This window comes from Leptodactylus fuscus, chromosome 3 (assembly GCF_031893055.1).
Source record: "Leptodactylus fuscus isolate aLepFus1 chromosome 3, aLepFus1.hap2, whole genome shotgun sequence".
NCBI classification, from domain to species: Eukaryota; Metazoa; Chordata; class Amphibia; order Anura; family Leptodactylidae; genus Leptodactylus; species Leptodactylus fuscus.
The window spans coordinates 217,074,107-217,093,878 of record NC_134267.1 but is presented as its reverse complement, the minus strand read 5'-3'; the positions used below and the strand labels follow the sequence as shown (position 1 = coordinate 217,093,878).

General features: G+C 44.0%; 1 protein-coding gene across 1 annotated transcript in view; it reads left to right on the top strand.

The window, feature by feature from the left end:
- The first annotated feature begins 350 nt into the window (after nt 1–350).
- SMC6 (structural maintenance of chromosomes 6) overlaps nt 351–19,772 on the top strand; it is a 43,066-nt gene continuing 23,644 nt past the window's right edge. Inside the window, exons 1-10 of the mRNA XM_075269170.1 lie at nt 351–445; nt 1,709–1,855; nt 5,350–5,467; nt 6,023–6,128; nt 7,145–7,281; nt 15,836–15,897; nt 16,845–16,925; nt 17,061–17,162; nt 18,680–18,799; nt 19,370–19,468. Coding sequence (XP_075125271.1) covers nt 1,742–1,855; nt 5,350–5,467; nt 6,023–6,128; nt 7,145–7,281; nt 15,836–15,897; nt 16,845–16,925; nt 17,061–17,162; nt 18,680–18,799; nt 19,370–19,468 — 939 coding nt within the window. The 5' untranslated portion in view covers nt 351–445; nt 1,709–1,741. The remainder of the gene's footprint in view (nt 446–1,708; nt 1,856–5,349; nt 5,468–6,022; nt 6,129–7,144; nt 7,282–15,835; nt 15,898–16,844; nt 16,926–17,060; nt 17,163–18,679; nt 18,800–19,369; nt 19,469–19,772) is intronic.

Genomic DNA, 19,772 nt, shown 5'->3' with positions numbered 1-19,772 from the left:
TCCATGTGAACCTGAAGGATGGAAACCCCAACACTAGTGTAACCGTACCATTAGTCCTTACTAACTTTCATGGGACTTTCATATTCTGATCTAGAATTATTCTTTCTTCCTCCCTCTAATCTATTCTGTATAATATAAACCCTGTTAATGCAGCATAGTTCCCACAGATAAAGTATCAAGACTCCAGAAACATGTCTCCTTGATTTGGAGACAGACACAGAACACTGAGTTTATCCTCTAGTGACAGACACGCTGACAGTGCAGGTGACGTATTTCCGGCTGAGCGCAGATTGGTAGGTGTGGTGGGCGGGGCTTGGGAATCCCGCTTCCTGTAGTCCGTTCCAAGTTTGAACTGGTGGGTGTAGTGGCCGTGGTCAGTATAGGCGGAGATTGTCCGCGGAGCCGCCGGAGGACTGAGGTGGTTACCGGGGAGCCGGGAGGAGAGGTGAGTCTGTCTCCGCTTGTGATGATGAGGGTTGTTGTCGTTATAACGGGACAGCTCTGTATGTTGTACCTGACATGACCTGGGGCGATAGCGATGATGAGGGACGTCTTAGTGCTGATGTTACCAGAAGGACTATTGGGAGGATCTATCTATTGTTTCCTATAGTAACCAATCACAGCTCAGCTTTCATTTTACCAGAACAGGTTAGAAAGTGAAAGCTGAGCGCTGATTGGTTGTTATGGAAAACAAGGACAGGGCTTATAAATCTGCCCCATAGTAAACTGCAGTAATAGATCAGATGATGTCTGACCCCTGAGACCCCGACCCATAACCAGGGTATCAGTGATAAAAGTATCATCTCTGGGTCTTGACTACTGGGACCCCTACTGCTTACTTAAGGGGTCTTCCAGATCACTGGAAAACCCAAGAAGGGTCTAAAGGAAGCGGTAAAGTAAGGTGATCCTCGCCTACCCCTGGTCCTCTGGGCATCGTCTCCCCTGATTCCACCTGGCAATGTGGTGGCTCATGTGACCAGTCAGCAGTGACGTCCTCATTATTAGTCCGGTGGCCACTGTCAGCTCAGGATGGAACAGGGAATGTGACGCCTGAATGGAAAAACTGGGGTAGGTGAGTGTTTTTAAAAATTTATTTTACACCAGTCTCCCGGGGGGGTTTCAAGTGAACCTGAAAAATTCCTCTAATCAGGGGGTCCCAAACACACCTCTCTGGAGGTAAATGAATGGAGCGGTGGGCACATCGACGCCCCCAATACACCATTCACAAGTCTACAGCAGTACAACTCCCTTGTGTGAATATAGCCTGAGTCTCTGTGTACATTGGCGTTACACCTCCCATTAAAAAAACAAAATGCAGCAGCACCTCTCACTGTTTCATCTAGTAAATGGCGGACACCATTATAGTCAGTCCGGTGCTGCTGTTATACTGTGAGATGTTGCAGAGACCCCACTGTCACAACCATTTGGGAGACATGAGCTGAGCTGGAGAGAAAGACATGAATGGGGCTGAGCTGTGTATAAACCCGCATCACATCCAGGTAGAAGTCTGAGCTTTCTGGTGCAGATCCTGCGCTGTACATACAGTACCTGCTTGTGTCATATACTCTTTGGGGATCTGACACAGTATTTGGGCGCAGGGTGTGTATGAAATATGCAACAGCCCCCTCGTGTGAGCTCAGCCATATCTTCTTAGTTCACTCTCCTGCATGCTGAAGCATCTGGTTAACTGTTTGGTGCTCATTTTCAGATCTTCGTGGCTGATTTTAATGCTTCATGAACAATGGTTAAAAGAAAGGAAACAAGTCCATTGAAAGCATCTGTACCCGAGAAGAGGGCACGAGCGGACGATGAGCGGGACACCAGCCTGTCCTCAGTGAATGGCACATCCCAATTGGTGAGTACAGGGTTTTGTTTTCCATACAAAGAGTGCATATGGGTTAGAAGGTAGTTAAAGTTGGGGTCCAGTTCTATTTTTATTTATGACTTACCATTCTAATAGGCCATCAATAAACGAATCAGAGGGGGTCTTGCATCCAGTACCCGCCCCTGATCGTCTAGTGTGAAGGTGCTGCGGCACACATGCATGTGCGGTGACCTATTCACTGTTTACATGTGGCTGTGCCATGTCATTACAGCGCCCATGGTAATGAATGGGACCGGATTATAATTACAACACATCGCTGCTGTGAAGCGAACAACGTGCAATATGGCTGCGTGATTAATTAAAAGTGTCAAGCGGGACAACCAACAATATTTTATTGACGTGGATTATTTTATTTTGGTCATTACAATATCTGAGAGGTTCTACCTGCTGTTTTGTTCAAACCGAACACATCCCAATCAAGACTGCTATTATTATACTCGGTGGTCGCTTCATACCTCGCAGTATAATGATTGGAGGCCTAGGGGAGCGGATCAAACCTAAAAAACATATGTATCCAAAAAGAGTAAAAGACATGGCCCGCACATCCCAGTCTTATACATTGATCTAGCGCTTCTCAGCAAATTCTACAATACTGAATATCAGGTTCTTAGTATACATATTAATCAAGGTGTATAAGCCCACTAGCCACTTCACAGCGACCTCTTTATAGTGGGTCCCTACACTACTGGGTGCAGCACTGTACAGCACCTGCCGCAACACGGTGCCCACAGGGGGAGCGACCCAGTGGTCCGGCAACACCCCTGCCACCAGACCAAGCCCCCAGGCTCTGGGTCACACCACCCCATGGGCACAGCACCACAGGAGCAGCAGACACCATGCAGCACTGCACCATGTGAACAGATCTCAAACATTTACCTTACCATATTGCCCCAGTCAGAGGACTGAGAGCCAGTAGGTGGGTCCCTATTTGTAGGTCGCCGTTAAGTGGCCAGTGGGCTTCTACACCTTGATCAATAGATATACTAAGAACCTCATGTTCAGTATTGTAGAATTTGCTGACGCTGGGTTCACACTAGTGTTCGGGTTTCCGTCTTCTGAGTGCAGAAGTCGGAAACCTGTCATACCAGGTCCGGCGGTGAGCGTTTTATGCTCTCCACCGCGAAACCGGTTCTTTTTTTAAACCGAACACAGAGTACTACATGTCCGACTCTGTGTCCGATTTAAAAAAAAAAAAACGGTTTTGCAGCGGTGAGCATAAAACGCTCACCACCGCTCATGGCCGGACATATTTCAAACCCATTCAAATGAATGGGTATGAAAGAGTCCTGCAGGTTTCCGTATCCTGTCTCTGTTTTGTGCAGGAAATGGAAACCTGCAAAATGGAGACCGGATGCAGATGTGAACGAGCCCTGAGAAGCGCTAGATCAATGTATGAGATTGAGATGTGTGGGCCATGTCTTTTTCTTTTTTTGGAAACTTAAAAAAACAGTGTTACTAACCTCTCCTGTACTCCGGCGTGGCTCCCTGTTATCTTTGGTGTTTCTGTCTGACATCAGGGACTGAAAGGCCTCAGTCGGTCATATGGTGTTGTGACACATAGACGCAAGTGTTATGATGCGATGTGACCGCTAAGGCCCAATCACAGGCCTCAGCAGTCTCTGACATCAGGCAGAAGAGAACAGGGAGCCGCACTGGAGCTCAAGAGAGGTAAGTTCACATGTGAAAAAAGCCTAGCTGATTTTGTCACTGATTTTTCAGCGTCGCTTTTTTTTGGACACTGTTTTTTTGCATTGGACGCTGTTTTTGATGCTTTTTCGGTCGCTTTTTTTTTTTTTTTAAGCTTTTCTTTTGCACTACAAAAAAGTACATGATAAAAAAAAAACCGCTAGCGGTTTCAGTCGCTGTTTTTACCAAAACAGCTGCAAAAATAAACGACCAAAAACCGCGTTTTTTTCAGCACCCCATAGACTCCAATTCATTTTTTTAGGCGTTTTTAAACGCCTGAAGAAAGGTCATGTCGCTTCTTTTTCTGCTAGCAAGCTGGCAGAAATAAAAAAAAAAAAAAAAAAAGCTAGCAATTCACATAGGGCTACATTTTATGGAGGCTGATTTGGCCGCGAAATCAGCTGTCAAAATCAGCGTCCATGTCCCCGTGTGAGCACACGGGGACATGGAGGAGAATTTTGACAGTGGAATCCACGTCATAATCCTCCTCCATACAATGTTAGTCTATGTAGACTGCTAGCTTTTTTTTTTTTTTCTGCTAGCAGATTTTTCTTCTAGCAGAGGAAAAGAAGCGATATGACCTTTCTTCAGGCGTTTTCCACCTGAAGAACGCAATAGAAGTGAATGGGAGGCGAAAACCGCATGGTTTTTCCCAAAAATAAGCAACGCTTTTTTTTTTTTTTTTTTTGCCAAAAAACGCGCAGAAAATAATGCGACACAGTTTTTTCAGCCCATTCACTTTACAGGAGGGGAAAACAGCCTGGCTTTTTTTTTTTAAAGCTGTTTTTACAAAAAAAAGCTCCAAAAAAAGCTTGGCAAGGTCCAAAAAAAAGGTTACTAATTAGGAAGCTTTTTTTTCCGGTGCCAAAATAAGCCACACATTATTTACGTATGAACTAACCCTAACACTGTTTTGTAGGTTTGGTCTGAAGAGACCCCAGTGTATAATAGCTCATACAAAGACTGTCAGACCCCATTGACTATACAGGGATTCATTTGGGTGTCCATTGTTTTTCAATGAAAAAAGTTTTTTTTTTTGTTTTTTTTTCATCCAGTGTTCACGCACACACTGTGATGGATAGGATGTGACTTATGGTCTTAAAGGAGTTGTCTGGGCAAATTTTTCATACTTTAATTAGGCCGGGGGAGATGGGAAATAAATAAGCCGTACCGTCTGGTCCTGCTGCTCCGGTGTCTTCACAAAGTGAAACTTCTCGCTGGCTGTGACATCACGGATCCCTTACATGGAGGACAATCAGCAGCCTCATGAAGTGACCGCGAGACGTCACAAGTAATGGGGCCACGTGCCCTTCTCCGAGGCCGCAGCGGCCACGTCTGACAGGGATTCCTGTCAGAAGACAACAATGGACCACGATGATTTGACCACGCTGGGAGGCACTGGGGGAAAGTGAGATTTTTTTATTTTTAATGTAGATTGTGAGCCCCATATAGGGATCACGATGTACATTTTTTCTATCAGCATGTCTTTGCAGAATGGGAGGAAATCCACGCAAACACGGGGAGAACATACAACATTGCAGATGTTGTTCCTGGCAGGATTCGAACCCAGAACTCCAGCGCTGCAGGGCTACAGTGCTAACCACTGAGCCACCGTGTTGCCCCGGGAAAGTGAGATTTAAAAAATAATTTATTGGTCCATTTTTTTTTGCTCAGACAACCCCTTTAAGTAGAAGTTGCAGAGGGGACCAGGACGATGGTTTGCACCAGGACCCCTGAGCCTGTCCTTACTCCTCTGCTTCTATGTCTTGTTATAATAGAAAACTGCTGAAGTTGGGATTATCGAGAGCATTTCACTGAAGAATTTCATGTGTCATGAGAACCTCGGGCCATTCCAGTTTGGACCAAATGTCAACTTTGTCATCGGGAACAATGGAAGTAAGTGACGTAGCTGAGATCACCGATTTGTCACAGCAAGCCAAATGCAAACCATTCGGAGTAACCAAGTGTTCATTATCTTATCATCTAATAGTTTATGCAAAGTCATTGTCTCCTTATTCTGCAACCCAGCTCCTAGTTAAAGGGATCCCTTCACGTTTTCTACAAGCAGTAATAATTTGTCGTCCGGTTGAGCAGAGGGGCCGTCTTCTTTCTAGACTTTGCAGCCTGCAGCCTGAAGGCTTGTTTCTGTACATAAAGCTAGTTATGTGACTCGTGTGTACATAGACAAAAACCTGTTATTGAAGCTGACACCAAACAGGAAAGCATTTACAAAGGTTGCTGCACCAACTTCCGGTCCACAACAATAGACCAGAAAAGGTTGGCCCCGTGCCCTGTATGTCGGCTGGTGCGATCCGCCTCCGTTTGTATGTGCCAAGTTCTGTATGTCTGTATCCACACTTCACATACACGGCTGAGATCTCAGGTTAGGGACGGATGGCAGTAATAATGTTGGAAATTTCTATTGAAATCTTTTTTATTTTTTTCTTAAAGGTGGTAAAAGTGCAGTCCTGACGGCACTTATTGTAGGACTGGGTGGAAAAGCCGCCATCACTAACCGAGGAACATCAATTAAAGGATTTGTGAAGGATGGACAGACGTAAGTGTCACCGGGTAGAAGTGCTCACATCTGTGTCTGCTCTGCACTGTGCTATGCGGGCGATGTGTATACAGGTGGTGTACAGTATGCATGTCTCACCAAGCAGTGATTCTACTACTTCACATTATTGTTATACTGTATACTAGCCTCTGCCCACGGTTGTTGGTGCAGATGATCCGCCTATATTCAGCAAATTGCTGCCGTCGATGGTTTGCCTGCTCCGGCGTTTCGGCTGCTCTTAAGCTGTCTTGTTGCTGTACTTGTTCCGCACGCCGTGCCTGTGATTGTTCCGGTATCTCAGCAGCTCATTGGGACGCCATATAATGAGCGTGTTGTTGGCGTTGATGATCTGCATGCTTCGGCGTTTCGGCATCTGTTAAGCTGGCCTGCCGCTAAACTCTTTCCTCGCGCTGTGCCCTTGATTGTTCCGGCATCCCAGCAGCTCGCTGGGACGCCATATAATGAGCGTGTTGTTGGCGTCGATGATCTCCCTGAGCTCCGCTTGAGAACTCTGTGACTTCTGGCTGTTTTCATAGCTCTTGTTGTTTTAGAATTTTGCAACAAATTAGATTTTCTTTTCACCCGGCATGTTTAAAAGTAGCAAACTGTCAATTTGAATTAATGGTGTTTTCTCATCCAGTGTGTCAGCACTGCCTGGAGCAGATCACATAATATGCAAATGAATGTACAGAATCCTCGAGGATTAGCTGAGTGTTTACACAGAGACCTGGGACCTGACATAAGCTGCTGCAGGAGTAGTGTAATATAGTATGTGAACATAAATTCATAACAGTTGTGAAGCCACGTCATTTACTGGAATAAAAAGTAGTCTATGTATTAATCGAGGTTACAATCTATCTATGGGCCAAATTTCATTCAAACATCCAAACTTTCACATTTATAATTGTAATATTTATTATTATTATTATTATTATATTATGAGTGGCATCGGATTAGTGGAATTAATTCATTTTGAGTCGGCGTACAGATATTCAGTGTCTTCTCTTTGTTTCCAGTTCAGCCGATATCTCCATCAAGCTGCGAAATCGGGGACATGATGCATTCAAACCTGAGGTTTATGGGGAGTCCATTATTGTACAGCAGCGCCTCACAACAGACGGCGGTCGCAGTTATAAAATGAAAAGCTCTTCAGGTAGATACAGATAATGTGCAGCACATACTACTGTGTGTTTCACATTACTCGCATCTTATGTAAAAGGAACTGTACAGTCTGGTGTAAGTTAAAGGGGTTTTCCATGCTTATTAATTGATTATATAGCTATAGTGTAGGCCTTCCATTAACATTTTGGGGTTTCTGGCCCCTGGCTGATCAGCTGATTGAAAAGACTGCAGCCAGACACAATGCCACACATTTGTATATCAGCTTCTGCGCTTGGTATCGCAACTCAGTCCACCTAATTGAATGGATGTGATGTCATGGGGCCTGCGAACTGTAACCATCACACAAGGATCAGTAATTCATGGTAGTCCTGGATGTTTGACCCCACTAATCAAATGTAATCAATTAACAAAGCCTGCAAAGCCCCTTTAAATCATGTATGCTTGAAGAATTAGTCTAGGAAATTTCCCCACTGTGGGACTATTAAAGGATTATCTTATCTTATCTTCTATCTGTTTTACATAGGTGTCATCCTGGGCACTATTACTTCTTTGGAGCAATAGAAACACGCTCATTGCTACAAAGAGCTCATTTACATGTTGACAAAAATGGCAATGAATGAACAGATTCACAATTGCAAAATACTGTTTGATTCAGGTGACCGAAACCTAGGTTTCTAGGTTGATATGCCAGATTCCAGTGAGACTTCTTTTGCAGCTAGTGGTTTGTAGGAGAGCATGGCTTATAGTCAGGGACTTAAAGAGGTCCTTAAAGGGATTCTACCACTAAATCGCTTTTTTTTCTGCTTTAGACGTCGGAATAGCCTTTAGAAAGGCTATTCGTCTCTTACCTTTAGACATGGTCTCTGCGGCGTTTCTTAGAAATACCGGTTTAAATCGATATAAAAATGAGTTCTCCACAGTAATGAGGGCGGGCCCCAGCACTCAAACGGCGATGGGGGTGTCCCCACTGCTGCCAGAGAGCTCTCTCCAGCAACGCCTCCTTCTTCAGCTGCAACCTCGCCTCTTCTGTCTCAGTCCAATCTCCGATGCCTGCGCAGTACGCTCCTGTATTGAACTACAAGAGCAAGAGCGGCCGCTCTTGTAGTTCAATACAGGAGCGTACTGCGATCAGCCGGCGGCCATTTTGGGGAAGCCGCTCTTGCTCCTCTAGTTCAATACAGGAGTGCGCAGGCGTCGGAGGTTGGAACGAGACCGAAGACAGAAGAGGCGTGGTTGCAGCTGAAGATGGAGGCATCGCTGGAGAGAGCTCTCTGGCCGCAATAGGGACACCCTCTTTGCCGTTTGAGCGCTGCGGCCCGCCCCCATTGCTGCGGAGAACTCATTTGCATACCGGTTAAAACCGGTATTTCTAAGGAACGGCGCTGTGGAGACCACGTCTAAAGGTAAGAGACGAATAGCCTTTCTAAAGGCTATTCCGACGTCTAAAGCAGAAAAATAAGCGATTTAGTGGTAGAATCCCTTTAAGTTTAGAACAGGAGAAAGAGCTCTAAATTTAAAAGGGTGTTCCCATGTCAAACTTCTGAATAAAGATAAAAAATAGGCCATAAATGTTTTATAGACTTTAGTCTCCATGATAGGCTGGGAGATTGGGAAGGGAGTTTAGTCATCCTCGTTCTTGAGATAGGTGCAGGTCCTAGAGACTGCACCTTCATCAGTTACACATTATTGATCCCCTGAAAATACCGTAAATATCTGCAATGGAAATGCCACCTCCAACAAGTCCAGCTCTTTACATCTTTAACCGGTTAAGGACCAGGCCCAAAAGTATGTTAAAGACCAGGCCTTTTTTTTCAAAACTGACATGTGTCACTTTAAATGGCAATAACTTTGAGACTGTTTAACTTACACAAATGATTTTGAGATTGTTTTTTTCGTAACACATTATACTTCATGTTAGTGGTAAATATTAATCAATATTTTTGTATTTATTTATAAAAAAACTAGGAAATTTGATGGAAATTTTGAAAAAATTGCAATTTTCAAAATGTGAAATTCTCTGCTTTTCAGGCAGATAGTCATACCACCCAAATACATGAATAAATATTATCTCCCATATCTCTGCTTTATATCGGCATCATCTTTTGATTGTCTTTTAATTTATTTTGGACGTTACAAGGCTTACAAGTGTAACAGCGATTTTCTAGATTTGCAAGAAAATTCTCCAAACCAATTTTTTAGGGACCGCTTCAGTTCTGTAAGGAATTATAAAGGCCTATATAATAGAAACCCCCATAAATCACCCCATTTTCAAAACTACACCCCTCAAATTATTCAAAACAGCATTTGGGATGTTTGTTAATCCTTTAAGTTTTTCATAAGAATAAACATAATATGGAAGTGAAATTTAGACATTTCATTTTTTTTCATTAATACATTCATTTAGACCTAAAATTAACACATTCGCAAAGGGTTAAAGGAGAAAATGCATCTCACATTTTGTTATGCAATTTCTCCCGTACACAGAAATCCCCCACATGTGGGCGTAAACTGATTTTTGGGTACACAGCAGTGCATGGAAGGGAAGGAGCGACACTGGGTGTGTGAACAGCAGATTTTGCTGGAATAATTTTCAGGCACCATGCCTCATTTGCAGAGACCCTAGAGTACCAAAACAATGGAAACCCTCCAAAAGTGACCCCATTTTAGAATCTACACCCCTCACAGAATTCATCAAGGGGTATAGTCAGCATTTTGACCCTACAGTTATTCCACAGATTTTACTAACATTGGGATGTGTAAATGAAAAATTACTAAAATGTCACTTTATCCCCAAAGTTTTAATTTTCACAAGGGGATAAAGGAGTAAAAGCCCCCCACAGTTTGTTAAAAAATTTCTCCTGAACACGGCAATACCCCATGTGTGGCCATATTCTGCTGTATGGGAACATGGCGGGGCTCAGAATGGAAGGAGCGCTATTTGGCTTTTGGATGGCAGATTTTGCTGGAATAATTTTAGGTGCCATGTCGCATTAGCAGAGCCCCTAGAGAACCAATACAGTGGAAACCCCCTAAAAGTGACCCCATTTTGGAAACTACACCCCCCAAAGAACATATGAAAGGGTATAGTGAGCATTTTGACCCTACAGCTGTTTCACAGATTTTATTAACATTGGGGCATGAAAATGAAAAATTACTTTTTTTCCAATAAACTGTCAATTTAGCCCCAAATTTTTCATTTTCACAAGAGGATAAAGGGGAAAAAGCTCCATAAAGTTCGTTAAACAATTTCTCCTGAACACAGAAATGCCCCATATGTGGCCATAATCTGCTGTATGGGAACATGGTGGGGCTCAGAATGGAAAGAGGGCTATTTTAATTTTGAAGGACAGATTTTGCTGGAATATTTTTCAAGTCCCATGTCGCATTTGCAGAGCCCCTAAAGTATCAATACAGTGGAAACCCCCTATAAGTGACCCCATTTTGGAAACTACACCCCTCATAGAATTTATCTAGGGGTAGAGTGAGCATTTTGGCCTCACAGCTGTTTCACAGATTTTATTAACATTGGGGCGTAAAAATGAAAAATTACTTTTTTTTCACAATGTATCGTCCATTTAGCGCCATATTTTTAATTTTGCAAGTAGTTAAAAAATTAAAAGCCCCCCACAGTTTGTTACAAAATTTCTCCTGAACACGGCAATACCCCATATGTGGCCATAATCTGCTGTATGGGTATACGGTGGGGCTCAGAATGGAAAGAGAGGTATTTGGATTTTGGAGGGCAGATGTGGCTGGAATAGTTTTGAGGTGCCATGTCACATTTGCTGAGCCCCTAAAGTACCAATACAATGGAAACCCCTCAAAAGTGACCCCATTTTATAAACTACACCTGTCATGGAATGAATCAAGGGGTATTATCATTTTGTGCCTAAAATGCTTCCAAAAAATGAATGTCCAAAATGAAAATTGAAATTTTGAAAGAAATATGCCATTTCGGTGCCCAATACGTTGCACCCACTTTGTGTTGTCAGAGACCTGCACTCCTAAAACTATTAAGGGGCCATCCCGAGGGGCAAAAAATGATATATGTGGGTGTAAACTGCTGCTTGGGCACACAGCAGGGCTCAGAAGGGAAGGAGCACTGCGCTTTTTAGCTTTTGGGGTACAGATTTAGAGGGACTTTCTGGGGGCCATGTTCCTTTTGGAGAGACCTGGAGGTAACTGTAAACCCCATTTTGTAGGGGCAAGTTTAGGGTCTCTGCAAAAGTGTCATGGCATCCAAAAACCAAACCATCTGTGCTCCATAAACCCAATAACCCTTCTGTGTCCGTCTGTGCCCTAATATCAGTTTATACCCACATATGACATTACGTCCGTTATCCCGGGTACACCAGTGTCATACATGTGGCATAAACTGTAGTTTGGGCACACAGCAGGGCGCAGAAGGGAAGGAGCGCTATTTTGGTTTCTGGAGCACAGTTTGGTTTTTGGACGTCACTTTTGCAAAGCCCCTGAATTGTCAATAAAGTGGAATCCGCAGACATGTCACCCTATTTTGGACACTAGCCCACTGATGGGATTTATCAAGTGGCGTAGCGAGAATTTTTAACCCTTGAGTGTTGCATTTATTTAGTTTCCAGAAATGAAATCGCAACTGATAATGAGAAGTTAAAAATGAAAAATTTCCAGAGATTCGCCATTTCAGTGCCCGATATGTTGTGCCCAACTTATGTCATCAGAGACACTCCAAAAACTGGTAAGCGGGTGGTATCCCGGGCACAACAGCTTTCAGAGCGTTCATCTCTGATACAAGTCAGGCACAATATATTACGCACAGAAATGATGTATTCCTGGAAAAATGGTCATTTTCACCTCTCACAATCAGCTTCGTATTCATTTATGGATAATAAGTTATAGCAAAACTTGGGGGCTAAAAATGCTCTCTGTACCCCTGGATAAATCCTTCAGGGGTGTAGTTTCCAAAATAGGGTCTCATATCAGGGGATTCCACTTTACTGGCGTTTCAGCTCTGCAAAAGTGTCATGGCATCCAAAAACCAAACCGTCTGTGCTCCAAAAACCCAATAACCCTTCTTCCCTTCTGTGTCTGGCTGTGCCCCAATATCAGTTTATACCCACATATGACATTACGTCCGTTATCCCGGGTACACCAGTGTCATACATATGTCATACATGTGGCATAAACTGCAGTTTGGGCGCACAGCAGGGCGCAGAAGGGAAGATGCGCGATGAGGCTTTTGGAGTACAGATTCAGATGTTTGGTATCTGGACGCCATGTCATGTTTGTAGAGCCTGTAAGGTACCAGAAAAGTGGATTCCCCAAAGGAGTGACCCCATTTTGAAAACTGCACCCCTCAAAGAATTTATCAGGGGGTGTAGTGAGTATTAGTATCCGGACGTGACTGCACGGCGGATGGCGAAGAGGGAATATATAAGCGGTGCGGAGAACATTGCAGACACCAAATTCCCTACTATGTCCCAGTAGCTCCTATGATTGGGGGAGTCACTCTGGGGGTCACTTTGGGGGTCACTTCTGGTGTCTGTTCCCTCATAAGCTGTAAATCTGGGGTGTCCACTGATATTCGCTCACACTGCTTATACATTCCCTTCCTGACGCCGCCAGTTGTATTCTAATAATTTGGCGATTTTGGTTTTTTTTGTCTTCACATTACTAGATGCTATATTTTCTTTCTTCTTTTGGTGACGTGGCCATATAAGGGCTTGTTGTTTGTGGGATGTGATGTATTTTGTAATGACACCATTTTTGGGTGCCTACAACATACTGAATACATTTTATTAACTCTTTCTTGCTGGATTTAAAAAAAAAATAAAAAATCAATCCTGGCATTGAGTTGTACCCTTTAAATTTTGCGCCATGCAGCGTACAGTATAAGTAACATGTAGCCTTTATTCTGCGGGTCGGTACGGTTACGGCGATACCTCATTTATAGTATTTTTTTATGCGATACTAATTCTGCAGAACAAAAACACATTTGGGGACATAAATCAGTGATTTTTGCATCGCCATCTTCTGAGAGGCGTAACATTTTTATTTTTCGGTTGACAGTGTTGGTTGAGGGCTTATTTTTTGCGGGACAACCTGCGCTTTTTATTGGTACTGTTGTGGGGTGCATATGATTTTTTGATCACTTTTTATAGCATATTTTGTAAGGTGATATGGTGAAAAATCATTACTTCTGGCGGGTTTTTTCCGTTTTTTTTTTCAGCTGTACACCATATACATTAAATATAATTTCAGTTTTATTGTACAGGTTGTTACGGACGCGGCGATACCAAATTTGCATTGTTTTTATTAATTTTTAGTACTTTTTTTATATAATTCATTTTGTATAGAGAAAAAGGGATTTTTGGGCTTTATAACTTTATTACTTTTTTCATACACTTTATTTTTTTTTAACTTTTTTTTTTTTAACTTTTTCATGTGTCCATTTAGGACACTTCAATCAGTTGATGCTTTCATGAAAGCATCAACTGAATCTGCACAATAGCAGACAGGACACGAGCAGGACACAAGCCTGCTCGTGTCCTGCAAGCTGCAGAGGAAGTGAGCTGCATCGCTCACTTCCTCCATCGGTCGGCAGGATCAACCAGGTATGTGGGGCTCCGGTAGTCTGGGGTCACTGGCCAGACCCCAGACTACCTTCTACTGACATCGGCACCCCCCGATCTCGCCGCGGGGGGTGCCGATCAGCTTCAATCTTCGGCGGATCCCTTTCGATCGCGCCGTGATGTTTCACGGCACGATCGAAAGGGTTAAAACGTTCAGTCGGAACTGAGTCCGACTGAACGTTGTTGAGGGGGTGGTTAGGTGTTAGTAACACCTAACCCCTGCCCTCCCCCCGCCCCACCCCCTGCCTAGTGCGTCTCTGAAGACCGGCCGTAAATTTACTATCGGCTGGTCTTAGAGACCAGGACTGCTGGCCGTAAATTTACGGCCAGCGGTCCTTAACCGGTTAATAGCCTTCCCGCCACTGATTCCACCAAAGTTGGAATTTTTTCTCTAGCCCCACCATTCCTGAGCAATCACTGCTGTTCGTTTTGGTGCCTGATATACTATTTAGTCTCTGTACTGTCAGGAGGGCGGTGTCAGGCAGGAGCAGACAAGGGGTGTGATTCTGACCTCTGACAATGGCTGCCTCTGATTGGCGCTCTAAATCACATCCCCTGTCTGACACCGTCCTCCTGACATTACAGAGCTTAGTTTAGATGCCTGATGTGCAATGTAACTGCACTTTGATGCTCAGGAATGGTGGGGGTTAGAGAGATCCAACTGCGCTGGAGTCAGTACAGCAGTGACTATTCAATGCTAAGAACTAGAATTAATGGAGGTGGTGGTGGAGGTGACAAATAAAACTTCAGCTTTTAGAAAATAATTAAAAGGCCCCATAGAGAAATACAAAAGATCAAGAAAAACCTGCCATTAAGTTTCTCCAGGATTCTAGTATAGGTAAGTGCTAATTCTCTTCCAGTTAATGTCGAGAGACTTAATGGGGAAAAAAATAATAATATTAGTAATAATAGTATTTTTCGGACTATAAGACGCAGGTTTTAGAGGAGGAAAATAGGGAAAAAAAAATTGAAGCAAAAACTGGTAAAATATTTAATATATGGGAGTTGTAGTTTTGCAACAGCTGCAAGGCCACATTGACAGGTGACCCTGCAGCTGTACGGGGATGCATAGAGTGTTTTTTTTTTGCGGGGCCAGATGTACTTTTTAGTTATACCATTTTGGGGAATGTCTATTTCTTAGATCACCTTGTATTGGAAAAAAAACAGGAGGTGATTTAGAACTTTTATTTATTTCATATTTTTATTATAGATTTTTAAAGCTTTTTTTTTTTTTACTATTTTATTCCCCCCCGGGGGCTTGAACCTGCGGTCACTTGATTGCAAGTCCCATAGACGGCAATACAACTGTATTGCCGTCTATGGGACATTCTGTCTATTAGTATTACGGCTGGTCATAGAGACCAGCCGCAATACTAATACAGCAGTGACAGGCCTGGGAGCCTCATTAGGCTCCTGGCTGTCACCCGAACAGGTCGGCTCCTGCGATATCGCCGCGCAGGAGCCGGCCTGCAACTTCAGAGGTACGGGGCCGGTGGGGACCGGCCCCGGGGGAGAAGGGGCCACCGATACTGACCCAGCATCCGCTGTACTAGAGAGGCGGGTGTCGGCAAGGGATAGACGCTGGCACAGGTGCCGGGGCCTGCGACATCGCTGCGCTCCTCTGCCCTGCCTGAAGCCAGCGGCGGGGGGACGGAGGAGCGGAATAGCATCACTCCTCCCGCTGCTGCTGGCTTCATGCAGGGCAGAGGAGCGCAGCGATGTCTCAGGCCCCGGCGTCTATCCCTTGCCGGCATCCGCCTCTCTATTACAGCGGATGCCAGGCGCCACATTCAGACTATAAGACGCACCCTTCTTTTCCCCCCAAATTTTGGGGAAAAAAATACGGTATTCACCTGTCCCCACTGCTCCGGTGTGCTCCCAGCACGGTCCGTTCCTACTGCTCGGCTGTCTTCTTGTCTCCCCTCCCCCTCAAGTCTGTTCTTGCCTAAAACATAACATTGTGTTTATTTTAAGGCTCCTTGGTTTCCACGAAGAAAGAAGAACTCGCCGCAATCCTCGATCATTTCAACATACAGGTAACGGAAATGTAATGGCGACGGTGAGGGTTAGAATCCTATTTGGCTTTACAGTCTGTCGAATTTGCTGACAAAGTGCCACAAACAGTCCGTGGTAAAACTGAAGACATTAATCGTAATATGTATAGGCAAAATGTGGTAAAACGGTGAAAGGTCACATGACAATGAAAGCGCTGATGCTGTAGTGTACCAAAGCTAGTTACATAGTATACCAACCCACCACACCATAATAACTAGAACATACAGAGAGTATTAGCTCAAGGATGGAATGGATTTATATACGCACTAGCCTCTGCCCGCGACTTTGTCTGCGCATTGTTGGCGTCGATGATCTGCCTATATTCAGCAAATTGCTGCCGTCGACTGCACTGTAGTCGTAAATTAAATCTAAGATTATCAAACCTGCGCAGCAGTGACTGGAGGGGACTGTGACCTCGTATAGAAAGCACTGATAAGACAGAAGTTTTAATATAACCGGAGCATGGATCAATTTTGACTCATCCTTGTATTATTTCATTTTTGGGGATTTTGCTGTAGCTTTCTATAGCTTTCAGCTCTTGCCATTAGCCTTTACTGTAAGACCTAGTGACTGGGTTGAGTCTAGAATGGAGTAGTTTAAATGGTGGATCCAGTAGGTGGCGCCGGCTCAGCTCCGAGATGTTGCATTGTTGAAATAGAGACTGACTATGTCTCTCCTTTATGCAGACCTAACCCACCTGGATTGCCGTGGGTGGTGCCTAATAGTAACAGTCACAGGAGACAGCGCCACCTAGTGGATCCACAGCATACCAGGCAGCACCTGATTTTACCCTTTCCATTCTAGCATCTAACCTAGTGACTGCCTTGTAGTGTTGTGGTGGTTGCACTTCTATTTGGTCTATCTGCGTGGGTAACTTTTTCGCCTACTTCGGCTCTTGGGTTTATTAATATTCCCATCTTCTTTGTAGGTTGACAATCCAGTGTCTGTCCTAACACAGGAGATGAGCAAACATTTCTTACAGTCTAAGAATGAAAATGACAAATACAAGGTGAGTTGTGGTACTGTGTGCTGTATGAGGACCGGTACCATCCATAGTGATCTCCTGGTGACCCTGCAAGTAATAATCCCCTGCGCCGTCCACCATTTTATCACATTTATAGCAGTTTATTCTGATTTATTTCAGTTTTTTATGAAGGCTACACAATTAGAGCAAATGAAGGAAGATTATTCCTACATCATGGAGACCAAGACGAAGACGCACGATCAGATCAGTTTTGGAGCGGAGGTAAGAAGTTGTCTCTCATGTTGAAAGCGGTTGCCACATGCTCATGTGAATAAGGTTCAAGGCTTTGTTGTTTTAGCATACTTGTTAAGGTCCGTTGTTCTGATTAGTCCCCTGGGTTTGGACAACGGGCACAATTGTAGTGTGAAAGAAGCCTAAAGAGGACTTTTCAAGTCCTCATGATTGTGCATTGTATATACTGCTAGGAAGTCAACAGTGCTCTGAAGTCAGCAAATGAATGTACCAAGGTATGTACGCTGGTGGTGGAGATATTGGTGCCATTAATCTTGGCACTGATATCCTCCCCCTGTCAGAAGGACCTTCCTTACAGTCTAACGTCACTGATATGTCTCCAGGACACATACCAGGAAGAAAGACTGAATTCAGCGTACTGTCAGCTTTCTAGTGGTATAGAAAATCGCACATTCATGAAGACATGAAAGACCTTCTTAAGTCCAGTCCATCTCATCTTTTTTAAAGGGATTCTACCATTAAAAATCTTTTTTTTTTTTTTTTTTTTTTTTCTAGTTAACACGTCGGAATAGCCTTTTGTAAGGCTATTCATCTCTTACCTTTAGACGTGGTCTCCGGCCCGCCATTCGGTAGAAATACCGGTTTTTACCAGTATGTAAATGAGTTTTCTCGCAGAACTGGGGGCGTGCCACCGGGGCTCAAATAGCACTGGGGGCGTCCCCAATGCTGCCAGAGAACTCTCTCCAGCAACGCCTCCATCTTCAACAGCAGCCGCCTCTTCTGTCGTCTTCTTCCGGCTGGGGTCACACTCTGCTCTTGCATGCGCAGTACGCTCCTGTAGTTATCCGTAGAACTACAGGAGCGTACTGCGCATGCGCGCAAGAGCGGAGCGTGACCCCAACCGGAAAAAGACGTGGTTGTTGTTGAAGATGGAGGCGTCGCTGGAGAGAGTTCTCTGGCAGCATTGGGGACGCCCCCAGTGCTGTTTGAACGCTGGGGCCCACCCCCTGTGCTACGAGAGAACTCTTTTACATACCGGTGAAAACCGGTATTTCTACCGAACGGCGGACTGGAGGCGACTTCTAAAGGTAAGAGACGTATATCCTTTCTAAAGGCTATTCCGACGTGTTAACTAGAAAAAAAAAGATTTTTTTAATGGTAGAATCCCTTTAATTATTATTACTACTAGACATGTATGTAGCACCAACTTATTCCGCAGCACTATACAGAGATTGTCATCACTCAGCAGTCCCTGAAATCCAAATGAACCTGTCTGTATGTTTGATAGTCAGTCACCCTCCTGCACTAAAGGCCAGGTTTGCAGTAGACTCTGCTGTCACTTGTTTAACCTGTCCTGGACCATGATCAGTGCCAACAAGGAGGGGTTTCATTTGTAGTCTCACAGCCAAAGATTAAACAATCCAGGCCCGGGGAGAGGTTGCCAGGGCTGTCCTGTCGTGCGCATAGCTTTAATCCCCATATAGAATAAACAGTAAAATGCATTTGGTCACATCATGTTCTGAGGTTGCTATTTTATTCCTGTACAGAGACTTCATGAGCTGAAGAGAGAATGCATGGAGAAAGAGGAGAAGTTTAAGAGCCTGGCGTCATTAGGGGAAATGAAGGAAAAGCTGGAGGATCTGAGGCGGAAAATGGCCTGGGCCTTGGTGAGTCCGTATTCGCTTGTATGGATCAAAGTGAGCTCCTTGACGGATAATACTTAGGGTGCATTAACATATGATACATTTGGGTGTTTTCTCCAATGCATTTTTTTTATATATATTTTCCCAACATCCACTGTACTACTATGTGGATATCAGGTGTTTTACTATATAAGACCGCCTTAGCCCCTGGGTTTCCACTGTATTATACAGCAGAGACCCGGTGACAATGTCCTTAGTAATGCCAGTGTTCATAGATCTGCCCCATTGTATCCTGAGGCCATTGTAACTTAAGAGACCATATAGCGGAGAGCTATATGGATGATATATATTCTGTATACATACGTGATCGCTGTATCTCTGAGCATTGCTGTCTCTGGAGCTCCATTCAAGTCATTGGACAACATGGTAGCATAGGCCTAAGACACCGAAAGTGATGAGTTTAAGAGGGACAGTGCTTCGAAAAGTTCTGCAGATCCTTTGGTGATTGGGAACCCTGTTAATGTGTGTAAAGGTGCACAGACATCCTTATTAATGTTACAACAAGAAACATTTTTTTTTACATTTAATTTCCAGGTGAAAGAGGCTGAGAAACAAGTAGTGCCAGTGAGGGAAAAGCTGGCTGCAGAGGAGGGGCGCACAGTCAAATTTGAGCAGAAGATCAGTGAATGGCAGGTAATTGGCACCCACATCACATTTTCCATTTGTCTTAGCCTGTGGGAGTGCACAGAAAAGCGCAGTCTGACCCCCTCCGCTATCATTACTGATACTATTCTGACTGGAGTAACTACAACAGCAAACAAATAGCCGAAAAAAGTCCAAGTGACCAACATATAAGATCCAGAACCACTGGACTTTAAAAACAGGGGCAAATATATGCAGGCAAGCGGGCAAAAAATTTTTAAAAAAATATCTTAGCACAGTCAGAACGCGCCTTGTTGCGTATAATTAAAATATCCCATCTGTAACCACACAAGTG